General features: G+C 37.1%; 1 protein-coding gene across 2 annotated transcripts; it reads left to right on the top strand.

Annotated features, from left to right (window-relative positions):
* The first annotated feature begins 11,760 nt into the window (after positions 1-11,760).
* On the top strand, positions 11,761-19,713 carry LOC140860078 (ATPase family AAA domain-containing protein At1g05910). 2 transcript variants are annotated; one of them, XM_073262842.1, is made up of 11 exons: positions 11,761-11,858; positions 13,272-13,523; positions 13,718-13,819; positions 13,962-15,749; positions 15,835-16,023; positions 16,116-16,258; positions 17,089-17,334; positions 17,969-18,155; positions 18,447-18,512; positions 18,597-18,846; positions 19,196-19,713. In XM_073262842.1, the coding sequence occupies exons 2-11, from the start codon at positions 13,299-13,301 to the stop codon at positions 19,594-19,596; spliced, it is 3,597 nt and encodes a 1,198-aa protein (XP_073118943.1). In that variant the 5' UTR covers positions 11,761-11,858; positions 13,272-13,298; the 3' UTR covers positions 19,597-19,713. The 2 variants fall into 2 exon arrangements, with proteins under 2 accessions (XP_073118943.1, XP_073118942.1); XM_073262841.1 differs by having other exon boundaries at positions 11,761-11,938.
* Positions 19,714-19,745: the final 32 nt, after the last annotated feature.

Below are 19,745 nucleotides of genomic sequence, written 5' to 3'. Positions count from 1 at the left end.
TATCTCATTTCTCGTTTGCCGTTTCTACGGTCAATATATATATATATATATATATATATATATATATATATATATATATATATATATATATATATATATATTTTATTTTTTATTTTTTTTTTTTACAATCCAAAAAAATTAATAACATTTCATCTTATCAATATAATTTTTTTATGGACAAACTTATCCTTTAATTAATTACTTTCCTATGCAATAAAATTTCTATTTACATTAAAAACCCCAAATCCAATCCTTATATTTGTTACAACTAAAATTTAAATACCTCAAAAAATAGTAACGGTTTTTTTCCATATGAAAATAAATTATAAAACAACAAAAAAATATTTTCTTAGTCTTAAAAAGTTAATATTATTGATTCAAAAAAATGAATATTATTCATATTATATCTCAATATTTTGTACAATATACAAAATGTTATTAAATATTTTTTTATAAAATACATAAATCTAACAGGTTACAAAATTTTGATTTATCTAAAAGTTAAGTGTTTGACATAATGTTTAAATTTACATATGTTTAAATTAAGATAAAAAAAATAAGAAGATATTTTATTATTTTAGAATATTTATTTGAAAGCATGTAATATATATTTTAGTGATTAAAAGCATAACTGCAATGACACAATTCATTTTATATAAATTTATACTTTTTTTTTACAAGAATGTTTATTATACAAATATATTAACTTCAATTGAAAATGTATATTTTGTTTTATTGGTAGCCATATATCTTTCATTAGATATTGTGATTAAATTAAAAGTTTGAGTTTTAAAGTTAAAAATAAAAATTAGCATAAATTATGACAAAAATAAGAATGAAATATTATCTTTTTTTATTTTTTCAAAAATTTGAAATACAACATAATAATGAACATTATTTTGATCAATAATTTTTTATAATTTGTTTGTATTCTATAATATTTAACAATATTGACAAATATAACTATAATATTTTGAATGGTTAAAGTTTAGAAAACTTATTTTAGGAATTTATGAGAGTATATTGAGAATTTACTAAAATTATTAAAGGGTAATATAGTCAACTTGTAGTACAACAGTAATGAATGAAGTGTGTTTAACAAAAATTGGAGTGTAAATAACACTTATTATTATTATTATTATTATTATTATTATTGTGAGACCCCGTTTTTAATCTTCTATTCTCGAATAATCACACAAAATCGAACACGAAAAGCCGCGTAAAATCGAATCAATTTTTTTTTTTTTTTTAAAGAGAGCCTCGCGCCCGCGCGAGGTCATCACCTCGCGCGCGCGCAGGCTACGCGAGCAGAGGCTCGCGGAAATGCTAACGCCCGCGCGAGAGGAGAGCTCACGCGCGCGCGGGCAAAAACTCCCGAGCCTCTCCAGGCTCCTCGCCCGCGCGCAGGCAAAATGGACAGAAAGGGAGGGAGAGCCTGGGAAAAAATCAACAAAGGAAATTCTAGATATTTCAAGACTTAAATACAATACAAATCCATATTTAGAACATACAACGGGTTCTAAGCTCTGCCCAACAATTACAACCAAAAGTCGAGTTCTAAAATAGAGTTCAAAAGACTCAGCAAAACTAATACAAGTTCAACAAACTCGACCCTACGACGCGAAGTCTCACTTCTATCAATCTCACCCCAAGCTAACCAAGACGACTCAGTCCAGCTTTTGATCCTCCTGTTGCCAAGTACACATACAAACAAAGACACAGCCGGATAAACCGGTTAGAAATATAATTTCTTAGTAAAAGGGACAGACATGTAATATCAGATAAACACCTCAGATTGAATTGTAATAATCAATAACAAATCAAAATGAGAATGAATGAATGCATGACTTCAAAACTCGGGATTATCTAATCGGATAATCGAATATCAATCGGTACTCGATTGGGATCCCGGGGCCAAGTCTTCACAACAACTCACCGACACACCCATTCGGGGTGGATGTCGTTCAACTCAACCCCTAGACTTCAGAGCAACTATAAGAAGTATTCTGGCACTTGGAAAAACTCGAAATCCAAAGCCACTTCAATATAGCTCCCTAAAACATCTATCTTCAAAACAAATCGAATAATCGGCTCAATATGAATGCAAGTGTAAATAATTAATCAATCAAGTTCACACAAGCAATTAACATGAAGTATGTGATTTTCGGGGCTCGAGAGTCAATCGAACTCGAGTATTCAACCCCATTCGAATCAATGTCATCTTTTACCTTTCAAGTCCGTCGAGGATTCAAATCGTCTCCAACTCTCGATTCGATTCAACTTCCAAGTTCGATCCAAACCCGAAACTCCAATCCAAATCTGAAAATGAAGAATATACGGATTCGGTGTCAATCCAACTACTCAAACAAACCCGGAATTGAACCAAACAAACAACTGATAACCCAAAACTCGATTTCGACGGCAAAACGGCTATAACGGTCAAACCAAAAATCAACAACATCATAAACCATTCAAAACAACTCATATCATCTTCCAATCCATCAAAACACAACAAAATCCAACAAAATCCAAAGACTCATTTTCGAATTTAAGCCTAAAAATTCATATAAAATCCAAACTTCGTTTTTTTTCCAAACCGACTACGAATACACGATCTATGCTAGCTCAAGCACAACATACCCGAAAATTATCAAATTCTGACAACCCAACAAAATTCAAAGTTCGTGGATCGTAGCAAAACTTACGTCAAATCGACGCCCTCGTTGCGGTGATCGTGAACCTCAACTCGAATCTGAAATCTAACGGTCGGATCGAGCGAATCGGACGGAAGAAAAGCTTGGAACCATTTCCATGGCTTTCTCTAGGCTCTAGGCGAGATGGAGGGGATGAGGAATGAGGGGAGAGAGAGGTGACAACAATAATAATAATAATAATAATCACATTCTTTGACTAAGTCCAACCCTACAATATTGCAATTTGGCCCCTGAAACTCCAAATAAATCAATTCAATCCCGGCTCAATTAATTTCCACTAATTCCAAAATAGATAATAATTCAACTCTGTTAATCTCGAAATAATTAATTTCGGGGCCTTACAATTCTCCCCCTCTAAGAATCGATTTCGTCCTCGAAATCAAAGCAGTTCCATCTCATAGAAAACAAGATAGAGTTCGAAGACTGCTAAAATAACTCTTCTCCCAAAACAACTCTGAAATCGCGGTTCTAATCAAACTCCGCTTCCTGCACTGTTTCTTTAAATCTGTATCGGCTTAACTGCACAAACTCATCTGAAACGGTTCCGCTAAGAAGCTGCAACTATAATCGGTCAACTCTGAATCGGTTGTCTCAAACAAAACTGGCGACACATCAATTTTTGTCTCAACAACAAGAAAAATATGTGAATCGGCAACAAAAGACGTGAAGCCCGTCAAGAATACCCAAAGAATACGGAAGATTAAAGTAGTGGAAAACAAGGAGAACTGAAGGAGTAAAAGTCAGTAGGCGAGATCGCCTAAATCCTTTAGAATCTCAAAGGAGCTCGAGAGTTCATCGAGACAGTTCTCTCTCTTATTATTACTGCCACAACCTCTAAAAGGAGGAATCTTCTTAATTACTCGGCCTCCCTGAACATAAGTACAGAGATCTGCGTCGAAATCCGAGTAATTCGTTTATTCTTCTTCTCAAGTCATCTTTATCTTAGACAGGAAATCTATATTCGTCTATCAAAACTCAAATCAAATCTGATCCCAAGTCAGGGAACTCAGAAAATCATCCCAATTCGATTGAGATTCTCATTGCTTCTCGTACAACTCATTTACAACAATTGATACAGATAAACTCGTTTGATAGCGGTTGTACAGAAACTTCGCAAAAGATGGAAAATCCATCCAGCTAGTGCCAAAATCAAGCACTACAGCTCAGCATATCCTCTTAAAGTCTATATCGTTTTTTCTTGGCTGTCCGTCGTTTTGAGGACAATAAACTGAATTCAATTATAATCCAAAAACAAAAGTTTCTCAAAGACTGAGTTCAAGATGAGAGTTAACTCAAAATATCATTCCAAAAGGACAAACTTGACAAGTCAACTATCTGAAAATCCTCCTGACAACAATTCCAAACATATTATCGTGTCTGAAATCCATTCTGTACGGAAACAGAAGCCGAATACAGTCATATCTCGATTATAGTCAGATAACATCTCCAAATCAAACAGCTCTATACCTCCGTGACCACATGTCGAACGCTCCCAATTCCATTCTGCACGGATAAAACGGCGACAGAGTAAAACAATCTGAAACTCTTTCTGACCAACTTGTCAACATTGGGTCGAGTCTGGAGTTCATTCCATACGGAAAACAGTAGCAGATTCTGTAATGGGTCTAATAGTTCAGCTGACTACTAATTTCCCGACTGAACAATAGCTTCGGAAAGGTAATCGTCGAAAAATAATCTTCTTTACAATCTGACAATAGCTGTACCACAGACAGTCGGTTCTTTAATCCTCTGAACATCTTTCGGTCGTCTGAGAGAATAATGCATAAGTGCACAGTGCAAATATCAAGGTACTCTGTCTCAATCAAAATCTCTGACACGACAAAACAATTACTCAAAACTGAGGTATTGTCACTGTCCTGAAACTCAGCTTTTGTCTAGTACTGACTCTTCTTTAATAAATTCTTCAATTCAAATCTGTTTTCTGCGCTATCTCCATCTTCTAAATCAATTTTGGTTCAGTTCGGATAAAAGAATTCTGATAGACTTCCTATTTGTTCCAGACTCTAAATCAGGAGTGCAACATTCATCGGTCGGTGAAGTCAAGGATAGTAGATAAAATAAGAACAGATCCATCGGCTCAAGAGAATAACGGTAGTAGATAAAATAATAATAGATCATTCTGTTCAAACTTCAGTCGCTGCACTGTTCTACTTCAGATCATACTGTAATTCACCATCAGATTCTTCATCATATCCAATCTGTACCTCAATCTCAAAATCAGTTCGGTTGCGAAACTCATACTCCGACTTCTCAGTTCAACAAAAAGACTTCGAAAATTTCACTGGAGATAAAGATGCCCGATCTAACAGCAATAAGATCACTGTCAATTCAATATCACGAAAAGGATGTTGATCCTCGAACTGCTCCATCTGCTACCATGACTGAGCAATCACAGATTTTTTCTGAATAAGAATACCTCCAGAATCTAGATAAGAAAATTCAATGCACTGAAGATCATCAGTACAGAGGAAATAAGAATTACTGGAGCTCGGGTCGATCTCTTATTCATGCCAAACAAACTGATCTCATAAGATTTGGTTCAGATACAAGTGCATTCTCTAGAGTTAGATGAGAAATCGGCTCCACGACGATAAGAATCTCTCGAAAATCTGCTATAGAACTCAAAATCTTCAACTCTCAGGTACATATGTCGGTTTGGCTTCAATCAAAACAGCTTCGGTCTTGCAATGATCACAGAAATTCCAGCTCTAAAATTAAATGATCGAGGAAAGGACATCTCGATACAATCAAAATTCAGACTTCAATAGTAAAGCATGCCTCGTCTCGACACAAAATTCTGTAAGACCATTCTCCAATACTCTGTATGATCATCACTATTCTTCGAACAGAACCGAAAAGATTGATAAGAATTTCTAATTCCATCTAAATATCTCTGATATATTCAGTTCAAAAGATCTACAATACTGTAGACGAGTTTCTCTTCAAACGGTACGACTATACTCCAAAGAAGTCATACCTCAATCCAAGTCCAGTCTTCAATATTACTTTCCATCAAACTCTCAGCTGATGATGTCTGATCTCAAGTCATTGCTGAATCTAACCTCATGACTCAGAGGTAATCCAGAAATCTCATCTGGATGATAACAACAACTCTCTAACCACTGGTTTATCAACCAAATCAGGCTAGTTTCTATGACATCAGTTGAACAAGAGAATTCCTCCGCAAAATTCTGAAATCAGAAGGTCATTCGGCAGATTAACTAACAAGGAATCCTGGAATCGAGAATCCTTACCGGAGGATTTCCGTTCGTCTATTGACTCGGATCGGAATCTGTCGACTTCCTGAAACAAATCCACCGTAGTCTTGTACTGGATAAAGCAACTAACAACCAATCAAATCAAAATCTGATAACTGAAGTACGGTACTGCTCAGTTATAATCAAATCAAAATCTCAATCAAATCAGAATCTGAAGTACAATACTGTTCGGTTCCAACTTATCCCATCAATTCAAAGAATTGCGACTACGGATAATCAAAATTCAACAAACCGAGATGCATTAATAAATATCAATAAGAAGAAAGATAAGGTGTGTAACCGATCATATCAGAATAAGAAGAGAAACCATACTCTACTGATTCCTGCAGTCGTCATCGGTGAAAACTAAGTCTGATCCTCGATAAGAGTGCAACTAGAATCTGTTGCCTCAAAGATTGATTCGTCATAAGGTTGAGTTCTCCAAGATTCTGTTATTGTGGCCGAAAGGAGCAACTGAAACGGCTTGCATCTCTGTCAGAGCTGACTACAAAAGGAATTCCTCTTCGAAGATCTCTCGATAATATTATGATGACGAACTCTGGCATAGTGTCCAGGCTGATGACAGAACTAACAGCGTCTTCCCATGACAAGGCACTGCTCAATGATTTCCCAAACTGCTTCCGCTTCGATTAAAGATGATTTCTAAGTCCCTCTAATTCTGATCAAACGGTGAAAAGGAATCTGTCGAAGAGATTCGGATGGAGGTGGATTCCAAAAAGTGATCGAACCTTGATTTCCTAAAGCTCTCTTCTCCAATTCTACCAACTTTTATCAATTCTCTAAGTTGGTACCACACTAACCGAATTCTCCGGTCATCTGTGTAGTTCAGAGAATCACCCAACTTATCGATCTCTTCTATTCAACTTCTACATCAGATAACATTCTCGGTACTCTTCAAAATTGGTAATATAAACGACTAAAACCTCCTCGGTAGTACTCCCATCGGTGTAAGTGTGACATCTATCGGTGCAATAGTGGTACGATCTAGATCAGTCGAAGGAGTTATTGTTGGTTGTCGTCTGCTAAAGTTCTTCAGGAGAAAATTCTGATAATCAGTAAGAAATGGACACAAAATCTCCATCTCAAAATTCGGTGTTCCACATCTCTTTTCGATAAGTTCGTTCAACTACAAATCACTGAATTTCGGTTCTCAATCAAATTCTAATTCTCATCGCAAAAAATCTCTGATCTGCTAGCTCAAGCAGATGGTGGAACTCGGATCCGAAATTAAAATACAGTTCATATTTCAAGTAATTCATGCTTTAAATTTTAAATCACATAATCATGCAATTTCAAGTAATTTACAAATAATAAAGCATGCTTTCGATCAAATCAAGTAATCGTGATTCGAAAATTAAATCACAACTCATGTAATTCAATTAATTCAAGAATCAATAAATCATTCTTGCAAGTATTTAAATAATCATTTAAATAAATCAATCACATGCGAGAATTCAATTCATGCGGACTCGATCTACCCCGCTCACTCTAGTTCAATTCCAAGAATCTTATCGCTCTGATACCACTTAATGTGAGACCCCGTTTCTAATCTTCTATTCTCGAATAATCACACAAAATCGAACACGAAGAGCCGCGTAAAATCGAATCAAATTATTATTATTATTTTTTAAAGAGAGCCTCGCACCCGCGCGAGGTCATCACCTCGCGCGTGCGTAGGCTACGCGAGCAGAGGCTCGCGAAAATGCGCGCGCGGGCAAAAACTCCCGACCTCTCCAGGCTCCTCGCGCGCGCGCGAGGTGATGCCTCGCCCGCGCGCAGGCAAAATGGACAGAAAGGGAGGGAGAGCCTGGGAAAAAATCAACAAAGGAAATTCTAGATATTCCAAGACTCAAATACAATACAAATCCATATTTAGAACATACAACGGGTTCTAAGCTCTGCCCAACAATTACAACCAAAAGTCGAGTTCTAAAATAGAGTTCAAAAGACTCAGCAAAACTAATACAAGTTCAACAAACTCGACCCTACGACGTGGAGTCTCACTTCTATCAATCTCACCCCAAGCTAACCAAGACGACTCGGTCCAGCTCCTGATCCTCCTGTTGCCAATTACACATACAAACAAAGACAACAGCCGAATAAACCGGTTAGAAATATAATTTCTAAGTAAAAAGGACAGACATGCAATATCAGATAAATACCTCAGATTGAATTGTAATAATCAATAACAAATCAAAATGAGAATGAATGAATGCATGACTTCAAAACTCGGGATTATCTAATCGGATAATCGAATATCAATCGGTACTCGGTTGGGATCCCGGGGCCAAGTCTTCACAACAACTCACCGACATACCCATTCGGGGTGGATGTCGTTCAACTCAACCCCTAGACTTCAGAGCAACTATAAGAAGTATTCTGGCACTTGAAAAAACTCGAAATCCAAAACCACTTCAATATATCTCCCTAAAACGTCTATCTTCAAAACGAATCAAATAATCGGCTCAATATGAATGCAAGTGTAAACAATTAACAATCAAGTTCACACAAACAATTAACATGAAGTATGTGATTTTCGGGGCTCGAGAGTCAATCGAACTCGAGTATTCAACCCCATTCGAATCAATGTCATCTTTTACCTTTCAAGTCCGTCGAGGATTCAAATCGTCTCCAACTCTCGATTCGATTCAACTTCCAAGTTCGATCCAAACCCGAAACTTCAATCCAAATCTGAAAATGAAGAATATACGGATTCGGTGTCAATCCAACTACTCAAACAAACCCGGAATTGAACCAAACAAACAACCGATAACCCAAAACTCGATTTCGACGACATAACGGCTATAACGGTCAAACCAAAAATCAACAACATCATCGACCATTCAAAACAACTCATATCATCTTCCAATCCATCAAAACACAACAAAATCTAACAAAATCCAAAGACCCATTTTTGAATTTAAGCCTAAAAATTCATATAAAATCCAAACTTCGTTCTTTTTCCAAACCGACTTCGAATACACGATCTATGCTAGCTCAAGCACAACATACCCGAAAATTATCAAATTCTGACAACCCAACAAAATTCAAAGTTCGTGGATCGTAGCAAAACTTACGTCAAATCGACGCCCTCGTTGCGGTGATCGTGAACCTCAACTCGAATCTGAAATCTAACGGTCGGATCGAGCGAATCGGACGGAAGAAAAGCTGGAGGGGATGAGGAATGAGGGGAGAGAGAGGTGACAACAACAATAATAATAATCCCATTCTTTGACTAAGTCCAACCCTACAATATTGCAATTTGGCCCCTGAAACTCCAAATAAATCAATTCAATCCCGGCTCAATTAATTTCCACTAATTCCAAAATAGATAATAATTCAACTCTGTTAATCTCAAAATAATTAATTTCGGGGCCTTACAATTATTGTTGTTGTTATTATTATTATTATTATTATTATTATTATTATTATTATTATTATTATTATTATTATTATTATTATTATTATTATTATTATTATTATTATTATTGTAGTAGCCCGTACCCTAATTGAGTAATTAAAGGAATTAATCATAATTACTTGGGTAGAGTTCGGAAGCTCCGAAGGTGAGATCGGAAGCTCCGATCAGGATCGGAAGCTCCGAACAGGATCGGAAGCTCCGATCGGTATTACGTCAGGCATGACGTGTGGCAAGACCGGAAGCTCCGATCAGGACCGAAAGCTCCGATCACCCCTATCCGGAGTCAACAAGTGATATTTTGACACGTGGCAGATCAGGATCTTCGGAAGCTCCGATGGCAGGATCGGACGTTCCGATCGGGGTTCGGACGTTCCGATCAAGGATCGGAAGCTCCGATCGTTGTCTATAAATAGAAGGCCGAGGCTTCACTTTCATTTGCCAATTCCGAGTTCTCCTTTCCTTTCTAGTCCTTTTGGAGCTGTTCTAGTCTTCTTAGGCTTGGTCCGGAGGTCGGCGAGGCATTCGGTAGTCGTAGCGGAGTTGTGCCCAAGTTCTGGAGGCATCGACATCAAAGGGCTAACGACGGACGAATGTATAGCTTTTGCTTCCTATAAATATTTAGGAGTATGCAATAGCTTAGTTAAGGTTTTTAGAGCACTTTAATGATAGTAGTATCGTTTGGCAGTGTAGAGCAGACTATAGGCGTGGACCTAGAGTTGGTAGAGCTTGCACTGTTTTGAGGTACGAAAGTACTGTTCGAGATATCCTGACTGAGTATGCATGTATTATGTGACTGCATGATTTATATGCCATGATATTATGCTGCATTCATTTGCATCTTGCTGTATCTCTTTCGAGATGTCTGTTAGTAGGGTTGTACCCTATCCTGTTAGTGGATGGACTTCCATCGATTTGGGTCCGGCGTATCCACGGTTATCTCGGTATGGGAGCCACCTCCTGAAGCGACGGCACAGCGTGCTACATACCAGGGCCCGGTCTGTCTCTGTTATCTGATCCTTGACCTCGTGTCTATAGGGAGTTCACTTTGCATGCATGTATACTCATACTCTCGCACTGAGCGTTTTATGCTCACGTCTCGTACTCTGTATTTTCTGGACACCCTATTCCATGGGGCAGGTTTGCGATTGGACGAGGAGGGTGGATCCAGGAGGGGCTAGTCAGCGGTTGGCCGGCTGGAGCTTCGCTTAGGTTTTATTACTGTTGTTTGGGTTTATACAGCTATTCGATTTGGTTGTATATTATTGGATAAATTACAGATTTCTTTACTTGGGATTGTATATTGTTTATGGATTCCGCAGTTTTATTCTGATATCTATTTAATTAAGTTAATTGCATGCCTAAGTTCTGTTTAGTAGGTGATCCGGGTAAGGGTCACTACAATTATTATTATTATTATTATTATTATTATTATTATTATTATTATTATTATTATTATTATTATTATTATTATTATTATTATTATTATTATTATTATTATTATTATTATTATTATTATTTGTAGTGATATTACTACTATCATGCAAGTGATTATTAGTTGGTCTCTTGGTATGCTCACAAAAATATAATATAAACTTTAAAAAAAATCATAAATCGCTTCCCTCCTCTATCACAATTTTTTTTTCATTTAATAACTCTTTCTCCCATTTTTTTATCTCATTTTTTAATATAATATATAGTACAATCATTTTATTTGACAATATATTACCACTATTAGGTAAGAAATCTTTAGTTGGTATCTTGTCTCTTGGTATGCCCACAAAAATATAATATAAACTAAAAAAAAGAAGAAGAAAAACACGCATTATAAACCGCTTCCCTCCACTATCTCAATTTCTTTTATTTTTTTCATTTATTAACTATTTTTTTCATTTTATTTGACAATTTAATTAAAATATAATTTTATTATTAAAAACGGATTGTTTAGCATGCATGCAACAAGACGTTAGTTATGAATAAGAGAGGGTAATTATTATTATTATTATTTTTAAAAAAATCAACTACCAAGTTAAACACGTTGAGAGGTAATTTCATAAATTTTTAAATTTATCAACGTAAAGGTGGAATTAAGAGAAACCATATTATAATAAATAAAAATTCTAAATAAACAATTTACTAATTTTTTAATGCCCTCTTCTTTTATTAAATAACATTGTATATGAGAATTTGAATCGGGCTTATTATAGACGTAACTGGGCCTATGGACATTTGGTCCAGCATGATGCAATTTCGGAGCAGCCCAAAATAATATATAAACATATTATATATATTAATATTACAATTAAAAAAACAATAGAATGAAACCAAGCTCAAAACCTCTTCCTTTGTATCGCCTGCCCTCTTCAGTTTGCCTGCCCTCTTCAGTTTCTCACTCGACCTGTCTTCACAGCATCGCTAGAAATCACAGTTAAAAAATTTATATGATAAAAGATCGTATCTATAGTTTTTTTGAAAAGAGGCAATTTCTTGTTTGATTTTGAATCATCGTACGTACTTTTTTGTTATAATTTAGTTTTCGAGCTCTAGTTTTTTCTGAAATATCTGTTTGTTATTTATTTTTTAATTCATTGTGCGTCGCATGCACGAAAATTTACAGATTACATTCTCATCGGGAATGAATTCATGGCAGAAATTTAGCCATTTATGTATTTTCAATTTTTCCTTTTCTTATTTTGTTCATTTTGGTTTATATTCGACATTTCATCACCTATTTTAACTGAATCTTCTGTTAAAAAGCTTATTGCATGTGATAGAACAATAATTGGAGAAGAAACTTGAATTTGAGAAATAGATTTCAAGTTGATGTTAGGTAAACTGCTGTTATTTTTTAAAATTTTAAAGGGAATTGAGTTTTTCTGTATTTTTATGTTATTCATTCAGGATAGATATTCAGAAGTGGTTAATTTTTCAGTTTATTGATTGAGTAGTTGATTACCTAAGTTTGTACGGAAAATAACTTTAACCACATCCCGAGATTGTGTTCCTCACAAGGCTGTGGATTTGAATCATTCTGTGATCGGGAGAAGAAGTGCTTTATAATAGGGTATTGCCTTTCTAGAGAGAAATTGCGTGTAAAGGCATTTTGTAATGGATCTTGACTTAGGCCATCTGGACAAGATATTTAAGATTTTGTTAACTTTTTTCTTGCTTTCTGATCCGATGGATTTAAGTTCCCAGTTTTCATCACCATTAGTTATCCGTATCATTTGGCTTAATTTGTAAGTTGGAAGAGAAGAAAAGTGAGAAGAGGAGAGAAATTTACTTTTCCTTACGTTTTCACCCGTATTTGGATGGAAAATTTTACTCTCAATCCGTAACAAATCTGTCTTTTTTTCCTTCCATTAAAATCTCCCAAACAATCAAAGTTTTTAAATTTTCATTCCTTTCTTTCCAAATCCCTACTCCCGAACTAAGCCTAGGAGTTTAGTGGTGCCAGGGTTAAGGAAGGGGAACCGGATGGAGAGCTTATTTTCTAACTCTGGGTGACTTGGAAAGCGGCTCTTTTTTTCCATTATACGTGCACAAGTTTAGTTTATTTTCTTTTTATTTGATTCGAGACTATTTTTTATGTATAGTTGTTAATTTTCCACTGGTAATTCTTAAAATTCTTTTGCTTTACATGTGCGGTAATTTTGATTGTGTGGGAACCTTGACTATTACTTAAGACACTACATGGCGTAGCTTTTTTTTTCTTGCAGCAATATTGTATATATTTGTCATCTTTAATCTTCGAATTTGATAAAAGATGTCGCCTTCTGTGTTTCAGTTTATTCAATATTCAACATTTAACATATGTCATGTTTTTGTCTTTCTTTGAAGTTCATGTAAAGGCGCTAGTTGCTTCTGATGTATTCCAAAAGATCGGTACAAGGGGATGGGCCTGATTCAAGGCCAGTTCGTACAAGTGATAGGCTTAAAAGTAGGCCAAAGTTTTGCCGCCAATACTTGTACTATTCTCCCTCCTCTATCTTGCGAACTAAGAGGAAAAAGAGTAAAACAAGGACAGCAGCTGCACAGATAGCAAAGATGTTGCGTCCTGGAAATCGCCCATTGCGATCGTCAAATGCCAATGTATGTAACTTTAGCTATTAGCTTTTCATTTAACAATTAGTGGATTATGTGTTTTAGTTGATTAGAATTAAGCTCAAATTATCAGTTGCTATTCTTGATAATGCATTGTTCCTAGACTCTTTTTATAAACTAGTGTTTCACTAATTGCAAAGATAAATTCTGAAAAACTGATGTGCTACATTTTCGTGTTGTAGTCATCGGCAACCAATCTTCGGCGCTCTACTAGGACAAGGAGAGTTCCATTGAGTCATGTAGAATACACAGATAGTTCTGGAACAGAGGACAATGATCTAATGGTAAGGCTTGTATTTTTTTCATTGACGAATTATTTATGCAATCCATAACATTTAGCTGATTTTATCTGCTTTTATAGCTTCAATCTCTGTACTGCGGTGATATTTTTTTCCTTGTGCTAAAATACAAGCAACTGTGTTTCAGATTCCTACATTTCACAGAGCTACTAAACGAATAAACAATAATAGTGCCAGGCAAGATGAATTGGCCCCTCGTCGTGAAGGACTTCGACCTCGTCGGGGTGGACTTCGAAGTCGACGAGAAGTGGATTCTAGGGAAGCATTAAGTATGGAATCTGATGAGGAACAGAGTTCATCCGAGGAGAAAAGGGGAGACGATGTTCCAGAAAATGCAAATGACATGGAGGATGCTGATGATGCAGAGGCTGAAGATGAAGGAGCGGGTGAGAATGATGGCGAGGATGGGGAAGAAGATGGTGATGATGAAGAAGGTGAAGAGCAAGAAGGTAGACGACGTTATGATCTCCGAAATCGTGCAGATGTTCGCAGGCTTTCTATTGAGGAGAGTAAACGTAGGCCAAGCTCTCCACGAAGAATACTGCATCAAGGAATGGGAAGCAAAGTGGGCAGAGATGGGAGAAGAGGTGGGTCACGAGTTCACAAACGTCATCGCATGACACGAGCTGATGATTCTGATGATTCCCTTCTAGTGGATGAGCTTGATCAAGGGCCTCCAATACCTTGGGGGAGAGGTGGTGGGAGATCTGGAGCGCCTTGGTTACTCGGGGGACCAGACTTGCATGGAATGACAGCCTGGGGATTGAATAATGCAGCATCCGGTTGGGTTCATCAAAATGATAGCCTTTCTAATTTGACTTCCGGTGTTCAAACCGCTGGTCCTAGTTCCAAAGGAGGGGCTGATATTCAGCCTGTACAAATTGATGAACCTGTGAGTTTTAATGATATAGGTGGTCTCTCTGAATATATTGATGCTCTGAAGGAAATGGTGTTCTTCCCTCTTTTATATCCAGACTTTTTTGCAAGCTACAACATTACCCCACCAAGGGGAGTCTTGCTATGTGGTCCTCCTGGCACGGGGAAAACATTGATTGCAAGAGCATTGGCTTGTGCTGCTTCAAAAGCAGGGCAGAAAGTAAGTTTTTATATGAGAAAGGGTGCTGACGTGCTGAGCAAATGGGTTGGCGAAGCTGAAAGACAATTGAAGCTGTTATTTGAAGAAGCTCAAAAAAATCAGCCTTCAATAATTTTCTTTGATGAGATCGATGGGCTTGCACCTGTTCGGTCCAGTAAACAAGAGCAAATTCATAATTCTATTGTGTCAACTTTACTCGCTTTGATGGATGGCCTAGATTCTCGTGGGCAAGTTGTCTTGATTGGAGCGACCAATAGGGTTGATGCCATTGATGGAGCCTTGAGGCGCCCTGGGAGGTTTGATCGTGAGTTCAATTTCCCCTTACCTGGCTGTGATGCGCGAGCTGAAATATTGGGCATACATACTCGTAAGTGGAAGCAACCTCCTTCAATGGAGCTAAAGTTGGAGTTGGCCGCCAGTTGTGTGGGATACTGTGGAGCTGATTTAAAGGCTTTATGTACTGAAGCTGCCATTCGTGCTTTTCGTGAAAGATATCCACAGGTTTACACAAGTGATGACAAGTTTTTGATTGACATTGATTCCGTAAAGGTTGATAAGTATCACTTTGTTGAAGCGATGTCTACAATCACTCCTGCTGCTCATAGAGGCTCCATTGTGAACTCTAGGCCCCTATCTCCTGTTGTGGCTTCCTGTTTACAAAGACAACTTCAGAGAGTCATGAGTACTATTTCTGACATTTTCCCTGCTGTAACAGTTTCATCAGAAATCACCAAGCTTTCTATGCTTTCCTATGGCTCTGCAATTTCCCTTGTCTATCGACCTAAGCTTTTACTTTGTGGCGATGATGGTGTTGGACTGGTAAATGTTTTGATTCCTTCTTATATCATTAATGTATCTTGCTCTTAAGTCTTAACTAAGCGTACTTACTGCACTAGTTTTACAGGATCATATAGGGCCTGCAGTTTTACATGAACTAGAGAAATTTCCTGTTCATTCCCTTGCATTGCCTTCTTTACTTTCTGATCCTGGGGCCAAAACTCCCGAGGAAGCACTGGTGCACGTATTTGGTGAAGCCAGAAGAACTACGCCCTCGATACTTTATCTGCCTCAATTTCACTTGTGGTGGGAGAGTGTGAGTGGATGTTGATTATGTTTCTGTTTTTGGTAACTCTTCAATTCTTTTTTCTTCAGCGTCTTATGGGTAAAATGTTGTATTTTGTTTAGGCTCACGATCTGCTTAGGGCTGTGCTTCGATCGCTGATGGAAGAATTACCATCAGACTTGCCTGTATTGCTGTTTGGAACATCCTCCATGTCTCTTGCTGAGATATGCGAGAGTTCATCCTCCATATTCTCTGAATGCAATGTGTATGTATTTTGAAAAATCACATCACAACATCCCAGTTGTATCAGGTCTTTTGTGCATGCAAATGCAAATGATTTGTTTGTTTGAATCGTTTGCTGTGAAGTTCAGCTGTTCTTTTTCTTTCCTCCTTCCTACTATATGATTTGGTAATAGTTTTATTCATTTTAACATTAGGAGTGAACTTATGACTTTTCCTTTGCAACACACCCATTTTCTCGTCCACCAACAGGAAATATTTTTTTTAGAAAGATGGACTCACCTCTGTATTAAGAGCTTGCACCTTGGTATATCTACTCATCTTCATGGTCTTGTTCAATTAATCTCCTCTCTCCCTGGGTATTGGAGTAGCTGAATTCCAAGAATCCAATGTGAAGCAGATCAATCCCCTTTTTTCTGGTCAACGTACCGTCCTTGTTACTCTTTCAAAAGGACAAAAATAGGGTCTGTAATTTACTTAAAATGGTGGAGGGGAAGATTGGAACTTCCTTTTGTGTTAAGTAGCATTTTTGCTTTGGTTAAAATTTAGAAAGTTAAAAAAAAGCCTCTCATGGGAAAGATGAATATTTTATTCCTTATGATGAAGTTTGGAGAACAGTCTTGAGGCTTTTTTATATGCTTCTTTTTATGTTTACACGGAGAGATTGCTTCTTTGTCCCTGGTCTGCGGTTAAAAACAAAAAAAATAATTATCAGATAATTATTTTCCACATTTATAACATAAAAATAACGGTTTCTTATCGTTCCAGATTATCATCTGTTCTTCAAACTGGAAATATTTAAGATGTTTTTAAATTAAGCTCCAATTTGATATAATTGTCTTTTCTTTCTGACAGTTTGCATTTAACGGCACCATGTCCCGAAGACAGATCTCTGTTCTTTGACAGGCTCATTGAAGCTGCATTGTCAGTTCAATCTGAGGATGTAATAAAAGATTCTCTTAGATCCGAGGGCCTTCCTGAACTTCTGAAAGCACCAAAAGTTGATGCTGGACCAAAGGCCTCTGAATTGAGAGCAAAAGCTGAAACTCAGGGACATGCACTTCGTCGACTGCGCATGTGCTTTCGTGATGTTTGCAATCGGTTAGTTTCTATTTCTTTTACTTGATCTCGCTGGTTTGTGTCTGTGGCATGTTGCTTTGTATGCATCCACTTCGTGATTTAAGGGCAGTGTAGTTGGTATTAACGTTTAATTTTCCGTAGGTTCAGAATTGGGACTAATGTATTATGGCCCAAAAGTTGAATCATCTTGAGCATTATACTGCACGTATATTTGTTTTCTGAGCTTCATCTCTGTTATTTTCTGGCATGAATAGCAGACATTCTTGAAGTGATTTTGTAAATATTTTGAAACTTCAATTGCTTATCACAATGTTCCACTCCATTTATCATCATGAAATTAAGATTCCTTATGTGAATCTGTTATTAATGTCAACTTACGTATACACTTTTTATTGACTACAACATCAAGTATGATTATATATGCCTGTAGTTACTTCTGAAAGCATGGAGTTTGGTGGTGTTTCTGATGTGGCCATTATTTGCTATATTTTCTTTTGTTGCCTCTTTTTCTGTCTGATTTATATCTGCGATAATTACAATTCTCTCTCTAAAACCAGTCATGATTCAAGATTGAGTATCATGATAAGTTCGAGCAGGCTTTTCATGCTGTTCTCAAAGTTGTGGCCTCTTAAATATTTTTTCCTCTTCTTTATAGGATTCTATATGATAAGCGCTTTAGTGTCTTCCGTTATCCGGTGATGGACGAAGATGCACCAAATTATCGTTCAATAATTCAGAATCCCATGGACATGGCGACTTTGCTGCAGCATGTTGACAGTGGAAAATATATCACTTGTAAAGCTTTCCTAGAGGATTTTGATCTCATTTTAACTAATGCCAAGGTGTGTGAACATGATATTGATCTTGAAACATTAGGCTTCCCTTGAGTTTGTATTGTTTCCAGGGCTTCCTTCAGGGGTACCCAACCTTATTTATAAAAGTTTGGCATACATTTGTTCCTTGTGAAACAGTTTGTTATTTTGTGAAATGCTGGTAAAAAAATTTGTGATCCGATTTGCTCGTTTAATTTTTCAAGATATACTGCTTGCTCCATTTGTTGGTTTTGCCTTGTCAATAAATGCTGTTACTCGTACAATAGAACCTGTTCTTATGTTTTCCGTGGCTTTGATTAGAAATATAATGGAGATGATTACAATGGGGCAAGGATTGTCAGCAGAGCTCATGAACTTCGAGATGCAGTATGCTCATCTACCACTTTCTCCTTAATTTTCTCTATGGAGGTTCAAGCCATTATCTTAAAGAATCGTCATTTCATTTTTCAGGTGCATGGTATGCTATCCCAGATGGATCCGTCCCTGGTTGCATTTTGTGACAAAATCGCTGATGAAGGAGGTCCCATCTCTTTGCCTGATGATACTGGGGAAGCTGCACTCCCGCAAACTCCGGTTGTCCAGATGACAGCTGTGACTAGGGCTAGTGCACGTCTTCGTAATGTCCAGCCTGAAGTTAATCTAGATCAAGGCTTTGAAGGGTTCAAAAGACCTAGAAAACATATCGATGCATCTCATGCAGGTATCATTCCCTTCCCTATAATTTTGGAACTTGGCGGCCTTTTTGTCATCAACTTTTCTTCGCTACCTGGCACATCAGTCAATCCTGAAACGCTTACATGCTTACCGTATCTTTCATCGTTTCGGTTTTTTTTTTAGTTCCAATTCATATTACTTTGAACTATTACTTCAGTAAAACTCATCCCATCGACAATTTTGTTGCTCTGCATAGATTTCAAAGACGGGCCTTGGACTAATTTATAAGTGTGCGTGGGTAATTGGTTTTCCTTTTAAGGAACTTACTGTTCTTTGTTTTATTTTCTTCACATGCGTGATGTTGGGACCTCGTTGGCACAATGTTTTGGTAGCAGAAGAGGGATCACAACTTGATTCAGTTCCACCAATATCGTCGCAAAATTCTGAAATGAATGGCATAGTTAAGCAGCAGCATCAAAATACAGTTGCAGATGGCAGCCTGCATGAAAGTGTTGATTGCGACACTGGAGATGTCTCCCAGGGCATTTCCATCACCGGAGGAGATGTCTCCCAAGACATTTCCATGACTGATGGAGAGATTTCCAGTCAAATCGAGTCAATCAAGAATCTGCTTGTAGTGCGGTCAAAAGATTACAGCATTCCACAGCTTGAGAAACTTTACAGTCGTGTGATTAAAGGTGTTTTTGAAACAAAAAGTAGGGCTAAGGTTGAAGATCTCAAGGCGTCAATTCTAAGTTTTTTGTTAGAGTTTGCCGAAGATCCATCTAGGTTTTAGCAATGACCATAACATTTTTCAACGTTATGAGATTCAGCCTGTCTTTACTTAAAATTTCTGCATATTTTTTAATTTCAAATGCAATCAATACCTCTTTACAGTTTTACGCTTTGACTATCCAAGCTACAGAAGTAAACCTGAGTCAAATC

The sequence above is a fragment of the Henckelia pumila genome, chromosome 4, assembly GCF_033568475.1.
Source record: "Henckelia pumila isolate YLH828 chromosome 4, ASM3356847v2, whole genome shotgun sequence".
NCBI lineage: Eukaryota > Viridiplantae > Streptophyta > Magnoliopsida > Lamiales > Gesneriaceae > Henckelia > Henckelia pumila.
The sequence above is the reverse complement of the archived record's forward strand: the minus strand, read 5'-3'. Positions and strand labels throughout refer to the sequence as shown.